The sequence below is a fragment of the Aspergillus tubingensis genome, assembly GCF_013340325.1.
Source record: "Aspergillus tubingensis WU-2223L DNA, scaffold_4, whole genome shotgun sequence".
In the NCBI taxonomy this organism is placed as follows: domain Eukaryota; kingdom Fungi; phylum Ascomycota; class Eurotiomycetes; order Eurotiales; family Aspergillaceae; genus Aspergillus; species Aspergillus tubingensis.
The window spans coordinates 2287353-2314188 of NW_023336278.1; the positions used below are offsets into that span (position 1 = coordinate 2287353).

At 53.5% G+C, this 26836-nt stretch overlaps 11 protein-coding genes across 11 annotated transcripts; 4 read left to right on the plus strand and 7 right to left on the minus strand.

Moving 5' to 3' along the window:
- Nucleotides 1–430: 430 nt before the first annotated feature.
- Nucleotides 431–1312, minus strand: AtWU_03302 (thermophilic desulfurizing enzyme family protein; the record flags this gene model as incomplete). The annotated part of the gene is made up of 3 exons (XM_035498415.1): nt 431–849; nt 937–1132; nt 1190–1312. 3 exons carry the CDS (start codon nt 1310–1312, stop codon nt 431–433), a joined length of 738 nt encoding a protein of 245 aa, XP_035354308.1.
- A 395-nt stretch (nt 1313–1707) lies between these two features.
- On the minus strand, nt 1708–2795 carry pmeA (putative pectin methylesterase; the record flags this gene model as incomplete). The annotated part of the gene is made up of 3 exons (XM_035498416.1): nt 1708–2135; nt 2185–2297; nt 2353–2795. 3 exons carry the CDS (start codon nt 2793–2795, stop codon nt 1708–1710), a joined length of 984 nt encoding a protein of 327 aa, XP_035354309.1.
- Nucleotides 2796–3703: 908 nt separating this feature from the next.
- On the plus strand, nt 3704–4981 carry AtWU_03304 (putative extracellular exo-polygalacturonase; the record flags this gene model as incomplete). The annotated part of the gene is made up of 2 exons (XM_035498417.1): nt 3704–4116; nt 4174–4981. 2 exons carry the CDS (start codon nt 3704–3706, stop codon nt 4979–4981), a joined length of 1221 nt encoding a protein of 406 aa, XP_035354310.1.
- Nucleotides 4982–5724: 743 nt separating this feature from the next.
- On the plus strand, nt 5725–7594 carry AtWU_03305 (carboxylesterase, type B; the record flags this gene model as incomplete). Its single annotated transcript, XM_035498418.1, has 6 exons — nt 5725–5943; nt 6003–6087; nt 6155–6469; nt 6522–6637; nt 6699–6996; nt 7047–7594. The coding sequence occupies 6 exons, from the start codon at nt 5725–5727 to the stop codon at nt 7592–7594; spliced, it is 1581 nt and encodes a 526-aa protein (XP_035354311.1).
- Nucleotides 7595–7765: 171 nt separating this feature from the next.
- Nucleotides 7766–8540, minus strand: AtWU_03306 (nuclear transport factor 2 family protein; the record flags this gene model as incomplete). Its single annotated transcript, XM_035498419.1, has 2 exons — nt 7766–8289; nt 8351–8540. The coding sequence occupies 2 exons, from the start codon at nt 8538–8540 to the stop codon at nt 7766–7768; spliced, it is 714 nt and encodes a 237-aa protein (XP_035354312.1).
- Nucleotides 8541–10189: 1649 nt separating this feature from the next.
- On the minus strand, nt 10190–12196 carry AtWU_03307 (acetyl-CoA synthetase-like protein; the record flags this gene model as incomplete). Its single annotated transcript, XM_035498420.1, has 5 exons — nt 10190–10306; nt 10377–10530; nt 10578–10681; nt 10749–11037; nt 11094–12196. 5 exons carry the CDS (start codon nt 12194–12196, stop codon nt 10190–10192), a joined length of 1767 nt encoding a protein of 588 aa, XP_035354313.1.
- Nucleotides 12197–13205: 1009 nt separating this feature from the next.
- On the minus strand, nt 13206–14822 carry AtWU_03308 (MFS general substrate transporter; the record flags this gene model as incomplete). The annotated part of the gene is made up of 2 exons (XM_035498421.1): nt 13206–14444; nt 14505–14822. 2 exons carry the CDS (start codon nt 14820–14822, stop codon nt 13206–13208), a joined length of 1557 nt encoding a protein of 518 aa, XP_035354314.1.
- Nucleotides 14823–15680: 858 nt separating this feature from the next.
- AtWU_03309 (tetrahydrofolylpolyglutamate synthase) lies at nt 15681–17470 on the plus strand (the record flags this gene model as incomplete). Its single annotated transcript, XM_035498422.1, has 4 exons — nt 15681–15788; nt 15837–15962; nt 16016–16123; nt 16196–17470. 4 exons carry the CDS (start codon nt 15681–15683, stop codon nt 17468–17470), a joined length of 1617 nt encoding a protein of 538 aa, XP_035354315.1.
- A 376-nt stretch (nt 17471–17846) lies between these two features.
- AtWU_03310 (transcription factor domain-containing protein) lies at nt 17847–20118 on the minus strand (the record flags this gene model as incomplete). Its single annotated transcript, XM_035498423.1, has 6 exons — nt 17847–18498; nt 18566–18901; nt 18973–19152; nt 19213–19376; nt 19454–20002; nt 20092–20118. The coding sequence occupies 6 exons, from the start codon at nt 20116–20118 to the stop codon at nt 17847–17849; spliced, it is 1908 nt and encodes a 635-aa protein (XP_035354316.1).
- A 1219-nt stretch (nt 20119–21337) lies between these two features.
- AtWU_03311 (alpha/beta hydrolase fold protein) lies at nt 21338–22363 on the plus strand (the record flags this gene model as incomplete). The annotated part of the gene is made up of 1 exon (XM_035498424.1): nt 21338–22363. One exon carries the CDS (start codon nt 21338–21340, stop codon nt 22361–22363), a length of 1026 nt encoding a protein of 341 aa, XP_035354317.1.
- A 1343-nt stretch (nt 22364–23706) lies between these two features.
- On the minus strand, nt 23707–26080 carry AtWU_03312 (putative C6 transcription factor; the record flags this gene model as incomplete). The annotated part of the gene is made up of 6 exons (XM_035498425.1): nt 23707–24225; nt 24283–25196; nt 25270–25670; nt 25734–25789; nt 25843–25954; nt 26019–26080. 6 exons carry the CDS (start codon nt 26078–26080, stop codon nt 23707–23709), a joined length of 2064 nt encoding a protein of 687 aa, XP_035354318.1.
- Between the last annotated feature and the right edge of the window lie 756 nt (nt 26081–26836).

The following is a 26836-nucleotide window of genomic DNA, read 5'->3' on the forward strand; positions in this document are numbered from 1 at the left end:
GTGGTGAGAATATCAAGGTGGAAGAGTGAGGGGTTCAGGGGGGCTATGAGGAGTTGCTGCGGACATAGTGGCACAGGGCAACTACTTGCATATAAGTAGTGTCTGTAGATAGACTCAAAAAGTAGTTCAGAGGTGGTTGTGATTGCGATGGAAGCTTGTAAATGACGCGCACGGATCACGCCATCTGCGGGCTTGAGCACATCGCATCGTGGATCGACAAGGTCAGGGTTGTTGGATAGTTTGAGTGGAAGGGAGATGTCGTTATCCCGCTGAGAATGGCACAACCAGCGCAATTACGGGGGTTGGCTTGGAACATAACCTTATCTGAATGCACAACAATTAACTCAATACATTATATCCTGATCCACGATACTCCTATTGTTGATCTGCATCCCATCCATTTCTAACCCCACTACACTGCATTGCCCCTCTACTCTTCCCTCCCTTTCCTACTCTTCGCAAAATATCTTCCCGTATCCCCCAACGGCAACTCCAGTAGACTATTATCCTTCAAGAACAGATGAAACACTATATACCACCCCACCATCCCCGCCACGAAACAACTTGCCCCTCCGGTCTTGCGCAATGCTCTCGCCGAGTCAGCGTGTCCATCCGCATCGGCAAAGTAACTCGCCGCCACGGTCAAGAACCCCAGATCCACAAAGAAGAACACTGCAATATTCGCCAGGTTAATTGGCAACGATGCAATCAGAAACGTGAAGACAAAAACAGTCCATAGTATCATGAAGAACCCCAGCGCATTATTATACTGTGCTGTGTCGGATCCGTAAGCTTGTGCGACCCCAAAGGCTGGAGTGAGGATCGCGCCGTAGCCAGCGTAGAAGAGACCTGTTCAGAATATCAGTCTGATTAGCCTTTTTTTTTATTCTTTTTATGCTGAGGTAAAAGGGAATAGTGTGCATGAGGTAGGTATACCGAATGCACTAAATACCGTGTATGCAAAACCATTTCCCACGGAGAGCTCCCATTGTGCTGTGATGACCAGTCCAAATGCTGCGATGAAGAAGAAGTTGCCCACGTAGACGTTCGTGATGGTCACGCCGCGCCATTCCATCAGACTGAGGGATAGGGTAGTCAAAGTTGTGCCGAATGCGCCGAGAGCTAGCGCGGACTGCGCATTCCAACAACATTAGTCGACAGTCGAGGTAAATGTAGAGGTCTGACTTACGCCTGCGCCGAGAGTCTTGGGTGCTACTGGCACCGCAGCTGCAGTTGCAGATACAGATGCTTGTCGCTCAATATCGAATGCATCGGTGGCATTCTTGCTCTCTATTGGGGAGCTGGTAGACATCGTTCCGTGCTGTGAAGATGGTGTAGGATGGAGTTGCTAGTTGTGCTGATTCAGAATCTAGAGTACTATGGGCGGTCCCCAGATCCCGATGTCTTATAAACTCCCAGGCCACATTTTGGGGCCATTACGCCATTCAGATACCGAGTGGTGAGCAGAAATTGACTCCAGAGTGGACGGGATCTCTACGGGATATGCGCGGGATCTGCTGAAAACCGACCATTTCGGATCGAGATCCAGACTGCCGAAACGGCGGGGAAAATCAAGTTCTTAACCATGTTAAAGTCATATTAAGGTATAGGTTGTGGCTATACTGATTGTGGGGGCCGATCATACGATGGCCTCATCGCGCCGCCGATGAGGTGCTTGTCTAATTTTTGGTCCAGCCCACAACACGCTTAGTAGCTCCGATCAATCCAGTCTCCCCAGGACTCGCCCAAGACCGTGGTCTTGTCAACTGCTGCGGAAATGGAGGACTCATACTCGCGGTCTGATGTGTCTGATCCCGCTCCAGAGTTGTTGTACTCATAATACAGTGGTGTCGCACCGTCTGCCATCGTCGTCCAGCCCTTGGGGTTGATGATGTCCGATAACACCGAGTTCTGGTAGATAACTCGCGCAAGCACGCGCCACGGCCGTCCCAGATAGACCTTCTCCGTTAGGGAGACACCTGATGCGGCCTTAATGTTGCAGTTGTCGATGGCGTACCAGCCTGAGTCAGAGGAGGTTTCCCGCGATGAGGCCGTGATAGCACCGGCGCCGTTGGACACAATGTCACATTCGCCAAACCACACCGATGCATCGCCGAAGATGTAGTCGACCGCGCCTAGAATAGTCAGTCAATTTTTACTCGTGCTGTCTGGACATATACTGACCCTCAATCATGCAGTTGGAGTAGTACTGGGTGCCGGCCTTGACATAGAGGGTGTCCTGGTACCCGCTGAATTGACACCCATAGAAGCCCAGCTGATCTGCGTTTCCGACAAGACTACCAAGCTATTAAACTACCACTCTTTGTCTTTGGGGAAAGTCAAAATACGTACGCCACCGCCTGTGATCCCTCTCCATATCCATTCTCCACGTTGATGTTGTACATGCTGAACCCGTCCGACACCACGTTGACGGTGGCGCTCTTGTCGAGAGAGCCGGCATCCGACGACGAGATGGTGTGGGTAATGGTAACTACATTGTCTTTGTAGGTGCCTGTATCGGTGGTCTCACCGTACAGTGTCAGGTTGCCATCATAGTCGATGGTCAGCTGCTCCTCATATGTGCCGCTAGCCACGTAAATGCAAGCGGACGAAGTCGATGAGCCCAGAGCATCAAGCGCATCGCCGATGGTGGAATATGTGCCGTCCGATCCGACCGTCAGGCACCCCGAGGGAGCACTGGTCCGACTCTCTCGCTTCTTAATGTGCTCTGCCGGAGCTCCGACCGCGGTAGCAGTTAGGACGGCAAGAGTGCCCAGAAGGTATGAAGTATACATGATGGTTTGATGCTGTATATGATAATGATGTCCAAGCAGGGGGTCAGAAAAGGAAGGAATCGACAGCTATGCCAAGTGGCTATATAACCCGCTTCCGAGCACATGTCACAAGGCTGTCAGCTCAAGGCATGACACCTGTAGATGTCTCTCATCGCCCTAGAAGGCTGCCAACAAGGCACTGGGGCTAAACGACGGCCAAGCGCCAAGAGACACCATTTCCGGAGAATTTACTCCACACTTCCATGAATAACCATCTTCCCTTCACGGAATGGACGCCATGGCGTTTCAAATAAGCACCCTCCGCCTGCAGGAACGCGCCGTTGACACCGACGGTTATCCGTGCAGAATGGAGCGATTGGCGGCGTGCCATCGGAAAGCTACCAGACAGGTTCAGCCCTCAGCAGGGGGCGGAGGAATAGCCCTTGCAATTTATCCGGATCGACATACCAGCACGTCAGCTGGCCGCTCTGCTTCCTGGAACGGTCGAGTGTTGCATGTTAGTGGGCGGGGTTTCATCGTGCCTTGCAGGGATCGGTCGGCAGTTCGGCATAAGAATAAATTGCAAAGTCGTGTTCACAGTTCATCGAGGACCATGCCAGTTGTTGTAGGCCAATTAACCGATACTAAACAGGCCATGACATGGTCAGGGCACGGCGGTAGCTCCGTCTCTAAATTAAGCATCCGCTCGTTTCAGGCTGACCCCCAGCCGAGATGACAGGGTCTGCCTCGGCATCCCACAATCCTCACCGATTCATTTCGCTGCAACTAAATACTACTGCCGCATGAGGTACTTTCCGTATACATCCGAGCAGGATGCGACTCGTATATAGTGGGCTGGGCATCGCCGGAGTGATCACCTGTTCCGAGAGTGCGAGTAATCCATAATCATTGTCACAAAAGCGCTTATCATGGCGCTATACCGTAACCTCTTCCTTCTGGCCAGCCTTGGGCTAAGCAATGCTGCTCCCTCCAAGGTCCAGCGAGCCCCGGATTCTTCCCTTCACGCTCGCGCTGTCTGTACCCCAACCGCAGGAGGCGATTCCTCCACCGACGATGTCCCCGCCATCACCGAGGCGCTCAGCTCGTGCGGAAATGGTGGCACCATCGTCTTCCCCGAGGGCAGCACCTACTACCTCAACAGTGTGCTGGACTTGGGCAGCTGTAGTGATTGCGACATCCAGGTGGAAGGTCTTCTGAAGTTCGCCAGCGATACCGATTACTGGAGCGGTCGCACTGCCATGATCAGTGTTTCCGACGTAGATGGTATGAAACTGCGCTCATTGACTGGGTCTGGTGTCATTGATGGAAATGGCCAGGATGCGTATGTGGTCACCCTTCTCAAAAGCAAGACTTGACTTGGCTGACCGATCCAATCCAGGTGGGATCTCTTTGCTTCGGACAGTAGTTACTCACGCCCAACGCTCTTGTACATCACCGGCGGCAGCAACCTGGAAATCACCGGGCTGCGTCAGAAGAATCCACCTAACGTGTTCAACTCGGTCAAGGGTGGCGCCACTAACGTTGTCTTCTCGAACTTGAAGATGGATGCCAACTCCAAGTCGGACAATCCGCCCAAGAACACCGATGGGTTCGACATTGGCGAGAGTACCTACGTGACCATCACCGAGGTCACCGTAGTCAACGATGATGACTGTGTCGCTTTCAAGCCCAGTTCCAACTACGTGACAGTGGACACGATCAGCTGCACCGGCTCCCATGGCATTTCCGTGGGATCGCTGGGCAAGTCAAGCGACGATTCGGTCAAGAATATTTATGTCACGGGCGCAACTATGATCGACTCCACCAAAGCCGCCGGGATCAAGACTTATCCGAGTGGAGGCGACCACGGTACCTCCACGGTCAGCAATGTGACCTTCAACGATTTCACTGTGGACAACTCCGACTACGCCTTCCAGATCCAGAGCTGCTATGGCGAGGACGATGACTATTGCGAGGAAAACCCGGGCAACGCCAAATTGACGGATATTGTCGTGTCAAGCTTCAGTGGCACAACCAGTGACAAGTACGACCCGGTTGTGGCCAACCTTGATTGCGGTGCGGATGGAACGTGTGGCATCTCCATCAGTGGGTTCGACGTCAAGGCGCCATCGGGCAAGTCTGAAGTGTTGTGTGCTAACACCCCGTCTGGCTTGGGCGCCACTTGCACTTCGGGGGCTTCAGGCTAAATAGCTTTGGCCGGAAGACCTTTTGTAACCACTGGCTGAAGTTTTTTTTTCGTCAGCTTTGATATCTGGTATGGTCGTGTGTGTTACATAATGTGACAATATAATTAGTGAAATTGTCATCCTTTTCGAAAGGCAATGCAGTCGGACTGTACGCAACACCTATGTAGAGGTCGATAAATGTTCTAGCGAGAGATGCGGTGCCAGTGTCAATGGGGATTCCTTCAGGCAGTGGAATCAATCGGGCTTCATCCGGAATGGGCTCAAGCACTCCCACCGTCATGTTTAATTTACGGAACTACTGCTGATTTGTCGGTCATCCCGTCCCTTCTCTCCGAATCCCCGCAATAAGCTGCATTCTGCATCATCGTTGGGACCAAATGGGACCCTTCGGCCAGTGCCGCTCGTCCATCCCCAGGAAGTGGACGCGGGGAGGCTGGCGTGGGGATGGAACCACCGCACCATCCGGCATAAGACATATCCGCTGATCCTTCCTCCGCCAATCGGCCCTCTCTGGCGTCCGTCGCATCTATACCAGCTCGGAGGTCGGTCCCAGAAACATCATCCGACTTCCGCACTGTTGAGCTTTCTTCCTGAATTTCTCTGAATGCCCGGGATGGATGACGGAGCTCAAGCTTTGAGAAGGATTTTTCCCACGGGATGTTTGGAGCTATATAAGGATCGAAAGGGCGCCCAAGGATCATCTGGGATTCGTCTGAACCAGCCAGGAGCCGCGAGCAGTGATCATGAAGCTATCTTGGAATATTGGCGCCCTTCTTGGGAGCGCTGCCATTGCGTCCGCCGAGGTCTACCCTCCGTATTATGCCAATCTTACCTGGCAGCCCCCGCGGACGCTTTCCAACTGGTCCAATTTGACAGTGGAGACGCAGACGGGCACCTTCATCGGCATGCTGAATGATACTTACCCCAATGTTCGCCAATTCCTGCGCATCCCGTATGCCAAGGTCGGTGCTGATTGACTTCTTGGACACGACCATCTCTGCTAACCAGATCATTGCGACAGCCTCCTGTCGGTGACCTTCGCTGGATGCCTCCACAAAAACCCGAAAAGTCGCGCAGAAGATATGACTCGACTCGATATGGACCAGGTACTTGAAATCCCTAACAGACCGTACGAAGGTCCGGTGGTAACATCAGCTAATCCACAATGACCAGCCTGTCCGCAATATGTGACCGGTGAAAGCAGCATGTGGAACGAATACTCACCCCCTAACTTATTGGTCAACTTGGGAGAAAACCTGAACCAAGGGGCAGTGGCTTGGTCGACGTCGGAAGACTGTCTGTCATTGGCAGTTTGGACCCCGTCCTATGCCAATCGCACCTCCAAGTTGCCTGTGGCATTGTTCGTGACTGGTGGAGGAGGTGTCACTGGAGGAATTGAAATCCCCTCTCAGCTGCCCTCGCCGTGGGTGTCTCGCTCGCAGGAACACATTGTCGTGACTATCAATTACCGTGCAAACATCTTTGGAAGTATGTCTCCCGCCGGTTATGCTATTGCATCCACTAACCACTATGTTTGTAGATCCCAAGTCCCGAGCCCTGAACGACACGTCGCTCACGCTGCTGGACGTGAGGGCAGCGGCAGAATGGGTGCATGAGAACATCGAGGCTTTTGGTGGAGATCGCGACAATATCATGGTCGGTCGTCCTCCACCATGCTAAACTAGCTCTGTGCGATGCGACTAACTATTAACTGTAGCTCTGGGGTCAATCCCAAGGAGCAGCCCTGACACACCTCTACACCCTCGCCTTCCCCGATGACCCACTGGCAGTCAAATTCGGCATCATCTCACAGCCCCCCTCTGTCACAATTGACCTGAGCACAACCGACGACGTCTACCAGGACTTTGACATTGTGGCCAAGGCCCTGGGCTGCAACTATGGTGACGATGCGGAAGCCGAGCTTGAGTGCATGCGTCAGGTCTCCTGGGTGCAGATTGAGGAGTACATTAATCGGTACTCGGGCTCACCCTCGATTGCGTTCAGCAATTATATCCGTATGAATTACCTTTCACCTCCATCCTTTTCGTACTAACGATACTTCCAGCCGACGAGAAGTACATCTTCTCCAACGAATCAAAGCGGTACCTCGAAGGCAAGGTCGCCCGAGGCCCAGCCATCCGCTCCGACGCAGCCCGCGAGGACGCATCGGCGAATACCACGAGCGTGATGATCAGCGAGGGAGAATGGGATTGCAGAGCTGCCCAGGACTCAGCTTTACGCAAGTCTCTCGGGCTCGAGACATACCGGTACTTCTGGGCCGGCAACTTCACCAACATCAGTCCTGTCGACTGGCTGGGAGCGTTCCACTGGTCGGACTTGTTGATGATCTTTGGAACTTATCGCGAAGACGTCGGAGAGGTCCCGGGGCTGGAGGTGAAGACTTCTGAGACGATGCAGGATCATATTCTGGCTTTCTTGAAGAATCCTTCCACGGTTAATGTCACGGTTGGATGGCCGGCCTTTGATGCGGATGCTCCTGGGGGTGGGCAGATTCTGGAGTTTGGCGAGGGTACGCCAGTGCGGAAGGTGACTGGGGACTGGTTGGATGGGGGATGCTACAATTCCTCGGTTCCATTCCGTATCTGGACGTAATATGTAGGTTTGGGAGAATATTCAGTTTGGTTGATACTACGTGCGATGATTGATAATTTGCTATCTGCGATGAAAATTGGGATTATGATGGTAACTTAGCCACAAACTGATCCGCCAAATATCAAATCATTGACAGTTGAAATATTAATAAAATCATTAGGTGGTTCAATTTCAGTACCGTGGCGACGCTTCCTTGGGAATCTCCAGTAGATCTCCGACCGGTCGGGCCTCCATCCACGCATCCATTGCCTCATACAACTTGTAAAACGCCTTGTTGTTCATCGTCGGCAAATCATTCAATATGGGATGGCCCAGCTTGGCCTGTGCCACTGCCAGATACTGGTATCCCTTGGGGTATTTCTCCAACTCCGCCCGTTCGAATTCCGGCACCGTCCGGCCATCTGCGGGTGTGACGCGATCCTTCTCGTAGAACAGTTTTATGTAGACCACTTTCCAATCCCCTCCCTGTTTCAGACAAAAGTTTATGAAGCGGCAATCACACTCGACGTCAAATTCGACTCCATCCCAGTTGAAGCGTTGAGTGATGGTGGCCTTCATTTTACCGATAGCGCGACCGGTGGTCGGGTTCAGGTCAACGAGCGTGCCGTTTTCGCGATGCATGATGTGGTCTCCGTTGGCGCGTCCCTTGATGGATGTCTGGATGAAATCGTCTATGGGGAGTCCGCCGCTCCAAGCTGGAAAGAGACACAGCACGTTAGCTGGACTAGCTGCCCCGGAAGGAGAGACGCGACCTACTAGTGAAGACAAAAGCGCCCTTGTCGACAAAGAGATGGCGGTAGTGGTTCCATTCGGAGGCGTCGCGATATACTGGCCAACCCTTGCAGAGCTCGGAGATGCAGTAGCGATCGAGGATATCGCCCTCGGAGCCATTGATGTGGCCCCAAATGGTAGGCTGCGTTTCTTTCTCGGTGATATTGTAGACCATACTGGATGACAATGTCTCGTGGGCCGAGTAGGAGGTGAACACACCTCTGCCACACCTGTACATCCAGCAGTATATCTATAACTCGTGGCTACCCCTCCCGAACCCAGGTTCACTCGACATGACATCATCCCCGACCGTGGTTGAAGCTGGCTGTCAGAGTTGAGGCTTTCCGCAGCATCCGAGGTTCTTGATCCGGTTCGCAACTGCCGACCGGGCGAACCGGACCCATCCTGTGGATCGATATAGTATCATTGTGCTGTGTGGAAGTCCTGGCCGTCGAATTGGCATGAACAAACCAGGCGAGGGTCGTAGGCGAGGATTGGAATAGGCGTTCGAAAGTGCGGTCGCAGCCTGTCACTCATGCCATCATGTTGTCGGATTTAGGTTGACGATATATGTCTGCATGCGGGACAAGCTTAGATCATGCTTGGTCGTTGATGTGTGATAATCTGATACTGAACAGAAGATAAGTCTAAAACTGTGGAGGGTGACACGAGATTTGTTTGCCGGAGGCAAGAGATTCACTACTCCGTACGTAGACCTTGACAACTAATTGATTGTTGCGCGATTGCAGCCGGAAACTTGTCGTGGGGGGCAAGTCAGTCCCGTCTCGGTGCTAATCCCAAAGTGGATAGTACGTGTCTCGTGCTTCTGGAAGCCTCAGGTTGCAACACCCGTTCGCACGCCAGTTTTCGGTGGTTTGTCTACATGGATGTAACCATTACTCTGTGTACATTGTGAGTAGCAACAAGATACTGTATACCTTAGATGCTACTATGGTAAGTGTTCGAGAATTAAGACCGATGACTTCCCAGTGGCGAGACCCCTCCTGCTGTACCAGTAGCAGAAGAGTAAGCTCTATGTATATATATTCTGTGCTCGCAGTACTAATAATAGTCACAAAGTGAGTTGACAGCGCTTACTACTAGGTGTGTTTCCTGGCCAGACACCAGCTTTTTGGATATAAAAAAAAAAATCCTTTTTAGCAACTACTGTAGTACTCCTCTCAAAACCCACTCATCAACATCACCAATAACCATCCAACTACAATGTACTTTCCTGGGGAACCCCGTCCGCGGTTCGGCACGTGTCCCGCGTCGGGTTCTGCCGTGATTCCCCGCCCCCTTTTTTCTCCTCACTTTCCTTTCCACCCCCGCAGGTCTGCTCGATCCATCTCCCTAGTCGCTTCTTTTGCTCACTTGTCTTGCAGTTTATACTTGTTTTGCCGTAATGAGAAACAACTTATGTCAAAAATAAATGAGTTGCATTGAAAACTATAGCCTGGCTGACACCTACATGCCGAGCTACAGATGCCTAGAGAGGAAAAGGTCTGTGAGGCAGACAATGAACCTCTACAACCATGTGAACAGCAACTCCCAGGAACTTTTCCTTCATTAGAGACTAATGGGCTCACCCCGCCAAGCTAGTGAAGGATATATATATATACATAAGCAATTGGCAGATAGAAAGAGCGAGTGGCTGGCGCGACCATTAATCTATTACTTGCATCGAAACAGAACCCTCAAACACTGGGCCTCACCTTTCACGAAAATTAGAGAAATGTCGACATTATAGTGGTTGCAGTGTGAAGCCCGTGAAACCCCCGGCAGAAGCAGACAATTGGCAGGAAATGAAGACCTGACCAGCGACTAGAGGTGAACTCCCTCTTCGGAACTGGAAGCGGACGTGCCGTGGTAGTTTCCTAAATAGTCTCCCAGCTCCGAGATGGCTACTTGCCGAAGCTCACTGCGCAACACCTTGCCGGACTATCACGAACAGTATGGTCAGCATATGCAGCTCATGGAGGATAAGACAATGGCAACAAAAAGGGCATACCGCGTTCCGTGGAATTTTCTCAATGAACGAGAGACCGCCTGACAGACGCTTGTATGGAGGGAGCTTCTCCGAGATGAGCTCATGGATCTCCTCGGCGGACACCGAGGTCTTGGGGTAGGTCTGGATATAGGCCCGGGGGCCCTCGTCCTCGTTTCTGCAGGAGTTAGACTCATCTTCCAGGGAATGAAACAGGCGGCTTACACTGCGACTCCGATAACCCCAACATCACAGACATGCGGGTGCTGTAGTAGGACAGACTCAATCTCGACCGGAGATACATGGCTTCCGTTAACCTTGATCAAATCCTGTGGTAACAGTCAGCTAGAGTTCTATCTTTTCTGCCACACCCGCAGCAAGGGGGCAAGGAATTACCTTTTTACGGTCCACAATATACCAATTGCCTTCGTCATCGACGTATCCTACATCTCCTGTGCTGATCCAACCGCCTGCTCCCATCACTTGCTCCGTCGCGGCGGGATTGTTCCAGTATCCTCGAGTTGATCCTGGCGTGCGGATCCAGATGTCGCCAACCTCACCTGTCTTCAATGTCCGAGAATAGTCACTGGAATCAGTTACTTTCCCTTCGTACGTGGCGTTCAGTTGCCCGACCGTCTCGGACTTGGGCGGGCGCAGGGGATCGGGCCCAGTGATAGTTCCCGTTCTGCCCAGTCATATAGTCAGCAACAGAAAACCGTCGATTTGCAGGGACAAACCTACTCTGTAAGCCCCCAGGCACGGGCAACGTATCCGATTCCCATACTTTCCAGCTTGAACTTCGTGAACTGGCTCATCGGCGCAGCACACGCCTCGACACGTCGGAGACATGTCAAATCGTATTCTCGACAGATGGGGGCATTCTTCGCCATGGAGGTCAGAACAGAGCTTCGAATGATTGCATCTGTGATCTGGAACCGCTCAACTGCCTCGCAGATGCTCCGAAAGTCATTGCGTCGCATTAAATACAGCGGAACACCCATCCTGGGAAAGATGGCGCAATATGACCGCTGCCCAACACTGTGATTGATTGCAAGGGAACCCAACACGCGCACGTTTTCAGGGCCTCCAAGGCGAGGGTTATATTTCCAAGCTGGATGCGAGGAGATTCGCCGGATGTATCCCATCGCTGCCGCAATGTAGTTGCGATGTGACAGTTCTACACCCTTGGGCTCACCAGTAGTGCCGGAAGTGAAAAGGAGCATTATTGTGCTGTTATACTCTTGCGAAGAAATGACAGTGGGGTACCAAAACCGCGACCCCTCCCATTCGGACGCCACCATCGTCTGCCAGTGCTGAATCGGGCCTTCCGGCTCGCCACAGCCGTCTAGGATGTCATCGTCAAAGACAAAAATTCGGTTATCAGGATGATTGGCCAAGCGCGCGGCTTGCAGGGCAACTGGAAGGGTGGCACGGCTGGCAAAAATCACCGAAGGTTGTGAGAAGGATATCAAACGATGGAATTCGGCCTGGTTGAGAGCAGGTTGTCCAGACGCGAAGATACACCCGGCCATCACAGTGCCCATGAGGAGTGCGGGATAGCAGAGGGCATTGGAGGTCACGCATAACACGCGATCTTTCGGGTTGACGCCCAGTTTCTGCAAACCCACTGCTACACGAGCAGAGAGGAGTCGGTATTGGGCCAGCGACAAAGCTCTCGTATCCGGGGAGTCGGCATCGATGAGGATCTTTCGGCTACTCAGGGAGCGTCGAGGGGAGCCAAACACGAACCGGGGGAGTGAACATTGAGGGATGGGCGTGGTCCATTTCGAGACAGTGTGCGAAGACCTGTCGCTGTGTGGTCGGGGCATAGGTGGAGGATGCATGATGAAGAGAATTTCACGAGATTATCACCACTGACTCTGTCACCAAGCTTCTTCGATCTGCTCGTGTCTGGGCTTTGGTCTCTCAGTGGATCCTCTCTCCCTTATATACTTTCTACGACGAAGGCTTGCTGTCAGCCAGCAGGGTTTGGTGATGGATTTACGTAAATAAACCTTCTGGCGCAAGCCATGTTCGAGCTGAACAATGATGCCTGTTAACCGTGAAACTATGGAACAATAGCCTGGGTCTGGCTGCTGCTGATGAAATCTATCGATCTGCACGTGTGGGCCAGGGGCCGTCTTGGTTTGCTGCAGCTCCAGGCCGATGATCTGCACCTCCGGCCGCACCGCTCGTCGGGGGCGGCGATCGGCCAATTTCGTGATGCTGACTGACACTGCAGATATTGCCCAACTCCACAACAGCTCTTGTCGGGACCTCTCTTCGGAGTTCACTTGCCAGCTCGGACAATGAGCCCGCCACGTCGGTCCGGAGAACTATGGTTTCCCCTGATCGTTGCTTTTCTGGCATCACACCGGCGACAATTATTGCGTGATTCTCATGATGTGACGCCGGTTCCCACTAGAATCCTATCACACGGCAATGATCATTTCATCGCCTGAAGGTGAGTACGTGGACGGCATGATGGGTAAGCAACATGTCGTAGCCTGATTCCCGCTCAAATCTACAAAGCACATTCTACAGAGAACATTCGGAACAAAGCAGAATGCAAGGGCAGCGCACGGGCGATGTAAGGGACGCCATTGCGTATACTCGGGCGACAGGTCCAAACTTTGACCGCTTTAGGAATGCGATGTCACCAAATTCCGTCTACAATGTAGACTACACCCGAAAAGTTCTTTTCTAGTATATGCACGAAAGTTCTAAGGTGTGAGTTCCTGAATTCAACTATCCGAACTTGTCTATCTATGAAACATCCTTTTTTCTTACTTCGATCCACAGTGGCTCGTAGATCTTAGGTGCGTTGGCACCCCTGAATGAATGACGATCCTATCAGATTCTCCCCGCCCGTTTCTTGCGGTAGTCGTGGCCCCAGAGTAAAACACCCCAAAGAAGGACGCTGGAAACCGCCCACAGGACAGCGATCAGGGTCCCCATCCAGCCCATACCAATTGCGTTAATGATAGGCACTGCAGCTGCAACCGCACCCGCGCCTAGAAAGCAACGGAACATTGTGTTGGAAGCTGTGACTGTCGCCGCCCGCTTGACGTGGCAGTCGATCAGCAGCGTGACGAGGGTGCTGGTAGCTCCCGCAATGGTATGCGCCGTGAAGAACAGCATAATGAGCGGCCCGGCCACATGAGTCTTGTAATTCATGACCCAGCCATAGCCAATGATGCAGATGCAGGACATATAGACCATTGGCAATGTGATCTGGAGACGGGCCTTTTCGACAGGGAACTCAATGAGGTCCACCTGGCGGTTATTGACCACCTCCATGCCATGTTGCCGCCCCAGGCGACGGAAATTCCAGTCCACGAATCGCCCAACGGTCCACCTCGAGGTGAGACTGCCAATCCCATATGGAATATAGCACAGGCCGATCTGGAGCGAGTTGTAGCCGTACTTCTCTCCCAGCTCCGACGACAAACTACTGAGAACAGCAAAGTATCCGCAGTAGAGGATAGAGCAGAAGGCAATGATGGCGCCAGTTTCCTTTTCCAAAGCGATTTTAATGCTGTCAATCGGCGTCGGTCGACGGGGCTTAGGCCCATCTTCCAGCTCTTTCTTAGCTGCCTCAGCCCCTTCATAGGCCGATGGCTGCACAATCGGAATGAGTGGCCGGTTCCAACGCGGCGCGGGGATAGATCCATTTCCGACCACCATGCGGCAGGTTTCGGGGAAACAGACAAGGATGAGGATTATCATCGCCAGGGCAAATATGGCGAGAAACCAGAAGATACTTCGCCAGCGAAGAAACTGGGCCAGGACACCTCCAATGATAGGGCCGAGGGCAGGTCCCATTGTCGTTCCCAGCGACGAGTAGATCATGTATTTACCACGCTCGCTTCGAGTGACCAAGTCGGCCGTAACAGCTATGCCGACGACCGAGATGGCACTACTTCCGCAACTTTGGAAGGTTCTGAGGACGATGAGTGCAATGTAGTTGTCTTGCAGCGCCAGGCCGATATTGACGGCGAGGTAGGTGATCAGACAGACCAGCATCGTGGGTCGACGGCCATATACATCGGATATACTTCCCGTCACCAACGGCGCAACTCCTTGGAAGATCTGAACCCGTGTATGTTAGCTTATGCAACATATCTTTCGGGACATGTGATATGATCTTACCATGTAAGTGGTGATAGTCAAGTTAATTTTGCTCACGGAGACATGCAAGTCTTCGGATAGTTGGTCAATGGCGGGATAGTAGATGTTTGCTGACACCGGGGCTAGGAATCCCACGATGGCCGCAATAGCGATAGTCATGATCTTCTTCCTCTCCGTCAACACTGTATGTGGCGGCGGCGGCGGCGGCGGAGGCGCCGCCTCTGAGGGCGTTTGAGAGAGTGGCTGGAGGCTGGCACTGCTGGAGTTGCCCCCAAGGGAGCCCAGCTCGATTGTGTGCACAACCTCCTGAGGACCTTTGTCCTTGACTTCTTGAGACATGATAAAAATTGCCTTAGGGAGTGAAAAGGGTTGGTAAAGGCCCTGAAAAATTCAAAAGGAGTGACTTGGTTCAGCCAAAGCGTCAATCGACCGCGAAACTTGCCATGTCTGGCATAGTTATACCGGCTCTATGCTGACATCCTCTGCTTGCCTGATGACATATGCATCCGCCCGATCGATGCTTGTTTTCCACAAATGGCAACCGGAGATCACATCATGGATGGGATGCATTACGGCCTAGCTAGTGTTTTTCACGGCACGGGGCCTTCGGTGTGGATGTAAAATTCCGTCTGTTCCCGGGCAATTCGGAGTCACTTTCTCAGCTACAGCTTGTGTGATTCGGAGCTTTAGCTGACCGAAAGAGGAAATAAGGACCCCTATGGCAATTACCTTTAAGTAATGGAAACTAAAAGTTGGGGAAGATCGCGGCTGAGCCCCAGGGTTGGCGTCAACGCCGATCAGGGTGCAAAAGCAAGTTTCAGAATTCAGAAGAACAGTTACCCACGCCAAGAAGAAAGAAGAAGTTAAATGTGCAGCCGCGTCAGCGGCTGCATCGTCGATCGTGCATATCCACTCTGCAGCAGCTAAACTATTGGCGGTGAAAGAAAGTCCGGGCTCGACCTGTCGATCTTCTAGGGTGCGCAACCCTACTACTCACGCCATTGCGGACCTGCAGCTCAGCATCAGCGCAAGCTGCCCAACAGAAGGCGCATGCCAGAAATGTGCCAAGTCACTGTACCTGAAGCCCTTGTTGATATCTATATAAAGCACATTAGAATCGGTTTCACAATTGACCAAACAAGGCAATCAAAACTTTCGTCGATCTCAAGGCTTTTGTAAACGCAATTCTCCCTCACAATGCCGTCAATCCAGTTCATGCCTGAAATGGACCCTCCATCGAACATAACTTCCCTCTCCTCTGCTGAACGGGAAGGGGGAAAGAATGTAGAAGCAATTACATACAATGTTAGTCATTTCAATCCAGGATCAAAGCTCATACTGACGCTCTGAAAGGACACCCTTCGCCAGCTAAACACGCTCAACACCAACTTTGCGTACCGCCAACTCGCCATCAAGACAGCGGACCGTAGTGTCTTTATCCAGGACATGCTGAAATGGTGTCGTGCAGTGGGATATGAGGTAGGCAACTATCATCGAGGACACTCTAATCAGACACTGACAGCGATCTACAGAGTCCCGATTTTGATCCTCTGAATGCGGTGCACATTGCCGGAAGTAAAGGCAAAGGTTCCACCTCGGCGTTTATCTTCTCGATTCTGTCCGAATACCAAGGCCACGAGGTATGCACTGCAACCACTGCAGCTGAGCTGTCGAAGATATCCTTCCGCACACACCACTAACACATGTCACAGAACCCAATCAAGAAGCTGGGGCTCTACACATCACCTCATCTGCGCACCGTCCGAGAGCGCATTCGGATCAGCCCGTCCAACGACACCCCTTTCCACCACACCTCCCTAACCGAGGACCAATTCGTCCAGTACTTCTGTGATGTCTGGAGCCGACTCGGTCTGACAGAGGAGACCGCCAAGAGCGGTCCTCCCTTTGCCCGCTTCCTCACGCTGATGGCCCTTCACGGGTTCCTGCAGGAGAAAGTCGACACCGCCGTGGTCGAAGTGTGTCTCGGTGGGCGACATGACTCAACCAACATCCTCCACAAGCCTAGCGTCAGTGCCATAACGAGTCTCGCCCTCGAGCACACCGACCTGCTAGGCAACACTATCGAGGAGATCGCCTGGGCTAAAGGCGGCATCATCAAGCCCGGTGTCCCGATCTTGACTATTCCCCAAGCTCCCGGCGCTACCGCTACCCTGCAAAAGATCGCAGCCGAAGTGGGTGCGCCACTGACCATTGTCCCCGTGCACCCGGAAGTGGAGACCATGGAGTTGGGACTAGCAGGAGACTTCCAGAAGATAAATGCTAGTTTGGCCATAGCCGTGGCGGCGACCCATCTACGCAACATGGGCTACTCGGACATTCCCGACGACATCACCTCCGCTCCCCTACCGGAGAAATTCCGTCGCGCTCTGGAGACCGCCAGCTGGCCGGGCCGCTGCGAGACGCGGGACTGCCGGTCCGGTCGGTTCCATCTGGATGGCGCGCACACCGTGGAGAGCATGGACCTGGTGGGATCCTGGTTCGCGAAGAAGGCCGCACCGCAGCAGGACTCCGCCAAGCGGGTCCTCATCTTCAACCAGTCCACCCGCGATGCCTTTACCCTCGTGCGCCACCTCCGGGATAGCATTCGTCAGACTGCAGGTAACGGTAGTAGTCTGGCCGAGAAGCCGTTCCACCATGTCATCTTCTGCTCCAACATCGCGTGGGAGAAGGATGAGACGGCGGATATGGAGCGCGCGTCCATGACCTTCCATGGTAATGCAGGCGAGGAGAACCTTAACCTCCAGGCCCAGCTGAGCACTTACTGGCGCGGTATCCCCGGGGAGGAGTTGACGGGTATTACGGTCGTGCGCACCGTCGAGGAAGCTATTCGCTGCGCTGGGGGTGTTGGCAGCGTCGGTGGCCAGGGCCGTGTGCCGCCGCTTGTGCTTATCACGGGTAGTCTGCACTTGATTGGAAGTGCGTCGGAGGTGTTGGAGACCCTCGAAGAAGAGGGCCTTTACTTGTGAGAAGCTTTGCGGGGTCTTTCGTGAACTTACTATTTTATTTTCGGATGTATTATATTTTGGGTTTTCTTTTGTTGTTTAGAAAGATGTAATCATACAAAAGGGGGGAGAGATCATGAGGGGTGGTGATATATATGTATTTATGAATCAGAGTTGATGTGTCGGTATTTCGAATTACCGAGTGGAGGATCAATTGATCTTATGGTTATATGGACTTTCTGAAGATTGTAATGGGTGAGGAGGAATATGTGGTAACTTCGTGTATCGTCTACAGATGGAATCGAATCACATGTATGTACAGTCTCAGGGATATATATCTGAGGTTCATGGCCACATTGGGACATGGTCTAATTTATGTTCTTGTTGAAGAAGAGTGAGTTCAAAAATGCGTCAATCCCTTTGGCCGACGGTCGCGCCACTCGTCGTCCTTGCCTACACTTAACCGCTCGTATCGCTGCAGCATCTCGTGCAGTCCAGAGGTAGCTAACGACTGGGGATCGTCCTGGAAGTGGTCCACATAACTCTGTTCGCCATCGATTTTGGTTAACCCCTCGGCGTATCTATCCCACCGGTCGGGCACCTGTGCCATCGTGTCTGGCTGGAACAGCTCCTTGATCCCGGGTGGCACCTCCTGCGACTGCTGCACCCGATCGCCCTGGTTGCGGGACCGCACCGACAGCTTGAAGAGGTGGAAGAGGTGGCGTCCCAGTTGGGAGCGGCAGGCAATGATCGACAATGCGCTGGTCAAGGTGAGGAAGTCGCGGTCGAGGATATCAAAGGTGTCCTGGCCGAGAAGGGTGAACAGCGCCAGATTGACCGAGTACATGGCGAACTGGTGGGCATGTTCCATCCCGTATTCCACCCTTAGCTGCTGGGTGAGCGCGGCGATGGTTCGCGCTGACGAAAGGGCGATTTCCACAGCGCTAAATCCTTTACTCTCTCGGGGCGTAAGCTCGTCACCCTCGGAGAGTATGGGGTGGAATCCGAATCGATCGCAGCAGAGGTTTATCACTAGTGTATGGTAGCGCATTCTGTAGACAAGAGGACTGGTTAGTTCACTCACGTTCCGCCACCTCGCCGATGGTGAGAACACTTTACCTGAGCAATAGTAGATGTGGTGCCGGTCGCGTGGCCGGATCAAAGCACTCGGGAAGATTGCTTTCCCATGCACTGAGCCGGTCGTAGAGTTCTTGCTTGCGCTGATCTGGCTCGGTGCCCGACCGATCGGTGCGGGAGAGACTCCAGGAAATGTCGCGGGCAATGAAGGAGAGCTTGCATGCCTCATCAAAATAAAGGTTTAGGTACGACGGGCGGGATTGTTGAGATATTGGGTACGGTGCCCACATGTCGCTCGTGTTCGTGCCATTTCGGTCGATAGGCTCGACACTTACGGAGCTAACGCGGCTTGGCCGGAGGAAGTTGGTGTGGACGACCCTGTGGTTGTCCACCATCAGAATGGGCCCTAGCACAAATATTGCTTGACAGGAACGTGAGATCGCACTTACGTGTCTACCTGGAACAGGCCCCAGGCGGTGCGCTTAATGGAGACGATCATGTCCTCGGACATTTGGGAAACGGAGAGGCGTAAGTCAGTCTTCTTGTTGACGATGCCTAGCGACTCTCCCATCTCGATGGCGCGATGCAACATAGTGTATCCCCAGTCATCGTGGCCCGACAAAGAGTACCTGGTGGATTAGAAACATACAATCCAGGGCGCCCACCGCCCAGGGTTGGTGCGGACATACCTCTCATACAGCAATAGATGCGCCTGCAAAGATGCCAGACGAATGTCGCCTCCCTTCTCAAACTGATGCGATTGTAAATGGCGTTCTGCTTCTGCCAGAAAATCGGCTCCTTTGGTACGGACATCACCGGGAACAGTGTAGGCTTCGGTGTATTGGGAGTAGTACTAGATAGAGCCACGCAATGCCCATGGTTATCCAGTCTGCTTGAAGAGTTAAACACGGCAGGGTGGGATGGACTTACGCAAGCGTTGGCCAGCAGGGCGTTAACCAAGAAGGGGCTGCAAAAGTCGGACTCGGTGTTGCCCATGGCCATGTGCTTAATAAAGGTTGCGCTGTCGAAGAAGGCGAAGAAGGGATAGTCCCAGATTAGGTAGAGGGAGACCAAGTGGGAGACGAGGTCATCGTCGTCGGTGACCGAAGTCCAGGGTTTGGCAGGGACGCGATAAGGGGCATTACTGCACAAATACCGGATGTCCATGATCTGAGGGCGAAAGCGCGGGGGCTCACTCTCGACCTCAATACCATGACGCAGACCCTCCAGGCGGTGCAGGGCGTCCTCCTGATCTGGGGTCGAGGGCTGGGCAGCGGCCAGGGCGCGAGTGAGGTAGGCCCGCACCTCGTCCAGCGAGGCATGGTTGCGGATCATGTCGACGAGGGTCGGAGTGTGATCGGGGTCGATGGATCGGACGACGTGAAAGAGATCGTGCAGCAGGTCCTCATGGTAGTTACCCGAGCTGATAGCATACTCGGCGGCGGGTTGTTGGGCGCGATCGGCCCTGGCCGGGGCAGTCTACGATAGTATGTATAAGAGACTAGGACTAAGGAATGGGCGATTCAGTGGGGGGAGGGAGGGCGCGGCAGTGAATCCCAAGCACGTACCTCGGATTTCTTTCTGCGTGTGGACATGGGGGCACGACGGCCGGTTTATCAGTAAGAGGTAGTGGGAGAGATGGTTTCTCTGGGAAGATTCGAGAAGGGGTTGGTTTCTGGGGAGGGAGAAAAGGGATATGGAAGGGTTCCTGAGTTTGGCCAGCAAAGAAGTCTTGGGCGATCGGAGGAGAAGCCGGTGATGATGATGATAATGATGATGATGATATTGCTGGCAGGAGAAGGATGATTATGATGCCATGATGACATAAAAGGAACCCACAATCCATCCGTTCGCCCATGCTGGGGAGGGAGATGCGCGAATGGGGATCGTAGACATGATGAGTTGCCAATTCAGCAGAAGTGTGAAGCAGATCATTTAAACTAGGAAGGTTTGTGGGTACTAGAAGACGAGAAGGTGATGGGGATGTATAGCAATAAGGAAGATGTAGTCGAGAAGTAGAGAGGAGTTGAGGAGAAGAAGGAATACAATTGATGATGAAACAGGAAAGTGGAGACGCGAGGGACTGCTGAGGTAAGCACAGATGCGGGGAAGCTTCAACCGGACAAGAAACAAGACTGAACACACACACACACATACACTTACCTTTTCTTCAAGCTTTACACAGAGTCTCTACTGCTGCTTATTTACCTACTTGTCTAACAGTGTCAAAGATGCCGGAACTGTTTCGAAGCACTTGATTTCAGTTGACAGAACTACCATTGGCCAGATCCTTAAGTCTAAGGAGAAGATTGGCGCGTTCGAGCCTATGCATCGGCCCTCTTCCCTTCTCTCTATATATTGTCCACCACCACTATAATGCCAAAAAGTATCATTCTGACTCCTGATCAACCATCCCAGGCACTCACATTACCCTCACATAATCTCTTAATTCCCGTCTAGCCATGTCAACCACTGCGCAAGACGGTCACACACCATTCTCTCCCTTTTCTGGGACCGCTGTGTGCGGGCAGGAGGAAACATGGCGATGGTCCCCTTCGACTACGCGCCAATTCTTGCCTCTTTACGCGATGGAACTACGGGATGAGCTCCTTGGGGGTAGGGGTGGGAGATAAAGGCTTTGGACTTATCTATATCGCGATGACGGGAGCGCTAGACGGTTGGGGAGGCTGTGTGTCGAAGGATTACGTTCCCAACGCGCTAGTTCGCTTTCCCTCCGTGAGCTGATTATTTTTTTTTCTGCTGAGGCAGACAGTTCTTCTTCCCCCAGCCCCGTCTCACCGGCCAGCCTCAACCATGAAGGAACAGGCCGATATCACCACCGCGGAGTCCCCTCCCCCTCTCTGGAAAGTGCGCATGCCTTTGTGGCACCGCGTGGACTGCTTCATCCGACTATGGCTGCTGAAATCCCTGGCCGCCATCTACTTCTACTTTCGGCGCCTGGTACGACAGCCGCCGCCTCGCTACCAGCCCACCTTTGTCCGTCGCTACCCATCTCGTCCCATGCTCAACACCCACATCTTCTTCCCGTCCAACTATCGCGCGGGTGAGCGCCTGCCTTTATATCTGAACATCCATGGCGGAGGTTTCGCCGTGGGGAATGCCCAGGTAGATGACCGCTTCTGCGCCGCCTGGACCGAGCGGACCGGCATGCTCGTCGTGAGTCTGGACTACCGCCGCGTACCGCGACACCCCTTCCCCACCGCCACCTACGATCTAGTCGCCCAGATTAAGGACGTGCTGGCGGATGAGTCCCTGCCCATTGATCCCGAGCGCATCACGATTGGGGGGTTCAGTGCAGGCGGGAATCTGGCCTTGTCGGTGTCGCAGCTGCCTCCCCTGCATGGACGGGTCAAAGCCGCCGTCGTCTACTACCCGATTGTCGACTTTGGCCATCCCCCGCCTATCAAACTAGCCTCCCGCCCCTACACGGATGGTCCCTTGGACAAGATAGGCATCATGGCGTGGGCTCTGGACTGGGGGTATGTCTGTGTGGGACAGAACCGACGCGATCCGCTGTTGAGCCCCTGGTACGCTGACCCGAAAGACCTGCCCCCGCGCATCTACATGATTGCCGCGCAGTGGGATATGCTGCGGCTGGAAGCCCAGCAGATGATCCACCGCCTGGCGGGGCTGCACAATGAAGAGGACCAGGAAGCGCCCTTCGAGACGTCTGCGTATAAGTGGACCTTGGCCCGAGGGTGCACGCATGGCTTCACGCACGGCCAGGAGGGGAATGCGGCCGAAAGAGCGTACCGGAAAAGGGTTTGCGAGGACATATATGGCCAGGCCCATGAGTGGCTGAAGAGTGCGTTGGGATAGAAGTCGTAGTCTGGTTAAAGAGCATCAGTAGATATTAGACATTAGATACAACAGGAATACTAGAGACTATAGACAACAAATCCTGTTGAGACTGGTCTATGCAGGAGGAGCCAGCAATCTGCAAAAGAGTTAGTGTGTCCCGATATCAACCTCTGCTACTGATGTGGCAGAGGTCCCCATCAGGCTGTCGGGAACAGCAAAGCTCGATTGGCTGAGATCCATTATGATGTAGAGAGGAAACATGGAAAAGGGAAGTATGATCATGATTGTGCCATCCACACTAATCAAAGGTATCGCCATGGTAAACTTGGTGGTGGCGAGTTACAGCATACAGCGAAGGTTCTGGTCGCATAGCCCGGCGGCATCGGAAAATTACTTTTCTTCACCCCCGCCTTCCCCCAACTCGGCGATTGGGGAATTGAGGTACTAGCCATGTGCAACCCCCCCTGCTTTGGGGTGACGCGTTTCGCGCGGGAAACTGATGGCCGATAAGCATGAAGAGACAGCATACCACACCGGGAACCCAGTACCGGTTCCACCGTCGTCTCCCTTGCGCTCTATCAGTCCAAGAGATGGAATATCCATGGCATTCCGAGACGTCCGGGTTGGGATCGACATCAAGCCGAAGAACGAGCGGAGCCGACACGGTGTTTGTGTGAGATGACTTGCGTCGGGAAGTGTGTAGCTACTGCCATCCCAATAACAAACAAAGGGCATGACGCTAAAAGGAGGGGGAAAGCAGTTGGCGGGCCGATGGGGGGCAAACGTATCGTATCGTATCTTATCCAGGGAAGGCAAGGTCGCGAGGGGGAAAAAAGATGGATCCCTGGGAAAAGATGTCCAAAACAGGCAAGGCGGTACTGGATAGTGGCGGGTCCTAGCGTGTCTTACGGAGGAGCTTTGGCCTTCGTCGGATTGGCAATGCCCCTCGCTTCTATCGGTCGGAGAACGGGTGGCGCGTCTGGTCTCTTGGTTGGAGAGTTTCGCTCATGGGGGGGCAAAGAGACTCGAGATAGAGGGAGAACTCGCATAGGGACTGCCAGGTTGACCGCGGACTGAAAGCCGAGGCGAGCAGCCAAGGGGGGAAGGGCGAGGTGAAAGAGGAGAGGAGGAGGACGGAGATGAGGATGGTTTCTTTTGTGCGTGCGGGGTTGGTCGGGACTCCTCTTCCCTGTCTGTCTCTCTTTCACTGTTGTGTTTGTCTCTCTCCTCTCGATTGCCGGGTTTCGACGTCTCCGCTCAGGTTGTGTGTGAGTGGATAGGTGGCCATACTATCTCCATCGAATCAAAAGGGCAATCAAGACTATTCTTGGTATTAGATATTCACGCAGGTTTGGATCGGTTCACAGGTTCCCCAAATTCCACCATGACGAAAATTCCGCATCTCCGCCGCCCGGACCGGAGTTGGCATATCCCAGGGAGCTCTCCATGTCGCCCAGTGGAGCCGAGTCGGCCCAGAGCCATGGAGTATTGACCATTAGACTGTCAATCGGCGCAACGAGGGTGTCACGCATTATGGAAGTAGCTGCTGCGTTAGCTTTGGAGGTCGCTGGCGTCCGATACAGAGGCAGGGGCACCGCCTGGCCCCCGTCGGCGGTGTTGACCGTCACCTCCGGCGAGGTTGTGACAATCACCTCGAGCGTCGAGTCCTCTTCGGAGTCTTGCCCGACCGCCGATGCTGCCAATGAGGAATGCAGCAGGCGGCCGTCTGCCCTCCCGCCCGCCGACCGATCCGTGACGTTGAACTGTAGGATGTCCCACATGAGTGGGATACTCAAGTAGATCTTGGACGGGAGCCAGGTCTCATAGTCGACATTCTCCGAGCCGGATGCAATACGCATCATCTGGTCCAGGATGCGATGCTACAGAGAAAAGGAGTCAGCTGCTCATTCTGTAGGTAGGGGGGAATGATCACCTACCAAGCCCTCGCAGGCCCGCGATGTAGTGGCAAAGGTCCTCAGGAACTCGCGGCACTTGGCATAGTCCACCCGCGACTTGTACTTCAGACGGGGATCCCCGGCACAGCAATAGTATAGCTGCACCGTGGCGGCAATGGCGGCGACATGGGCGAAAAAGGGGTCGGACAGGCGTACTTCCTTCTCCACCACCATGTCGATCAAGCGCACAATCCAGGTGGCGTGCAGCACCACCAGCTCCGAGGAACGTCGCCAGAAGCTGTTCGGGATGGCCAGGTTGGGATTCTGGCGCGAGGCCATAATGTACAGAAACGGGTGATTCAGGACGGTGAGGATGGCATGGTACATGAACTGCAACTTCAACCAGGGTACCCAGTAGGCCAATTCATAGGACAGCTCCTCACCAGTACGCTCGTAGAACTGAACGTGATCATAGCGATGGCAGAAGGGCGTCCGGTTCTCGACCTCCGTGAGGTCGGACAGTATCATCGAGTACATTGACTCATGCCGCCAGGGCTCCTTCATTTTGCTGCGCGCACAGTCCGATACATAGCCCCTGACATTACTCCAGACCCAGCCGAATTGATTGCTCATGTTCCAGATTCCTGTATCGTGGGGGTTCGTGCATCCCACGCTGTCCTGCGGCATGGGTGGCGGCGGAGGCCCCGTCGCCTTGTGGCTGTCCTGGTCGCCATCCGTCGCGAAATATGGTGGGCGCCAGATCTCGGTCGATGTGCGTAAGATGCCCGTCTGTCGGCCGTACGATTGCTCGAGCAACTGTAGACTCCAGAACAGCCGCTTCTTTCGCTCCATGTGTGGATCATCGGTGGAATAGGCGACCGCAACATCTAGCATGGCCGCGCGACAAAGCTGGGACGCCAGGCCTAGGTAGAACTGTCCGAGGTGTGTATTGCCATCTGCGACAATGGGACATACAATTTAGTTATCATTTCTTTCTACACTGCTTGGCCATTCCGGGGGTAGACGTACCGATGAAAGAAGAATAGGACAGCAGACACAAACTTTCGATCGTGGCCAGCTCCACTGTCCCATTGGCAATGCGCAGCATGATGAGAGTCCTAGCATCGTCGGCATAATGCTGGCCCTGCTCCTGCTCATGTAAGTAGCGCAAGGTGAGTGCCAACAGACTACAAATCAGCTCCTCCGGGAGAGAGCCGGGCTCGCCTGGCCCATCGAAGTCGAAACACCACACCGGCTGCCGGTGACAGTGCTCCACGTAGAGATTAATCGCTCTGGCGATGACCGAGGGTGAAGAGTGAGGGGTAGTGCCCTCGCCCAGCCCCGATGGGACCGGATAAGGGGTGTGAGAATCGCGGCGTCTCGGGGATGGTGGCGATAACTTCGTCTCGGGACCTGTCGATCGAGCTAGTCTGCGAGAATCTGTGAGCTTAATTGTACTGCGGACAATCTCGCGAGGAGAGAGAGAGACCTACATATTGCCGTTTAGAATGAGATTGACCTTTTCTTCCAGCTCTGCCAGCCGATCTTTCTGAGGTGGAGCATCAGCAACCGCGAAATCGAGGAAAGGTCGGGAGCACCCACGGAAGGACTGCCTATTGACGTCCTCGTGACGGGCGTATACGAGCACGGCTGGTTAAGCCGCACACAGCATGAGCAGGCCGGTTTCTCGCCCGGACAGCGCGTTTTCTTCCTTCTGTCAACGCTGGTGAGTGGCTTTTCTCGACACATAGATAGGAGACTCTTTGGACTCTTCGCACCTGCAATTTAAACAAGCATGATTTGACCGTAATCTCCGACGCTGTCCTTCTGGTGGCGTCATGTTATTTTTCCCAGGATGAGTCAAGGAGATGATGATAAAAGAGCAGCTGGGAGAGGAGGGGAATGAGTACGGGACGCGATGCCCGCGGGAACAAAAGAGGGGAGGGAGAAGGAGGGGAAACGGAGGAGGGGATTCGGATTAGAAAAGGAAGGAACGAGGGACGAGAGTTGGCGCGCGGGCATATACTACTAGTAAGTACCACCACCACTAATATTAGGGTGTCCACTACTATCTACTTACAAGTACGCGGAGGGTTTGGGGGATAAGCAACAACCAATAATAATATGAATAGATGCAGGGCGCAAGGAGGGGCAAAAAAAAGGAAGAGGGTATGTACTAGTAAGTATGTAAGTACTAAGTAGGTTGGCAGTTGGAACCTGGGAACTGTCACTGCTTGGTTACATACTAGAAGTTGGGGGAACTGAGGGTTATCTGCTATCTAGTAGTGGTATTTAGTGGTACCAGATTACTATCGGCTATTCCTGGATGGATGGAGGGAGGGACCAGCAGCGCCAAAAGGTGGATCTGCCGCTCTCCCCGGAGGGTCCCAGCCAGACAACGTTGACAATCAACGTATCTCCCGGTGTGTGTCGATGGGAGAGATAAGCCGAGTCTGGTCTACTATTCACGTATGGGAGGGCTATTCATAGTACTACAGTAGTAGCAGCTCCGAACTCATGGCCACCCTCGCATAATTTCACCCAATACACTTTCTCTCCAGGGCCAGTGGTCAGCTGGCCCCCGTCAGTCCTTGGG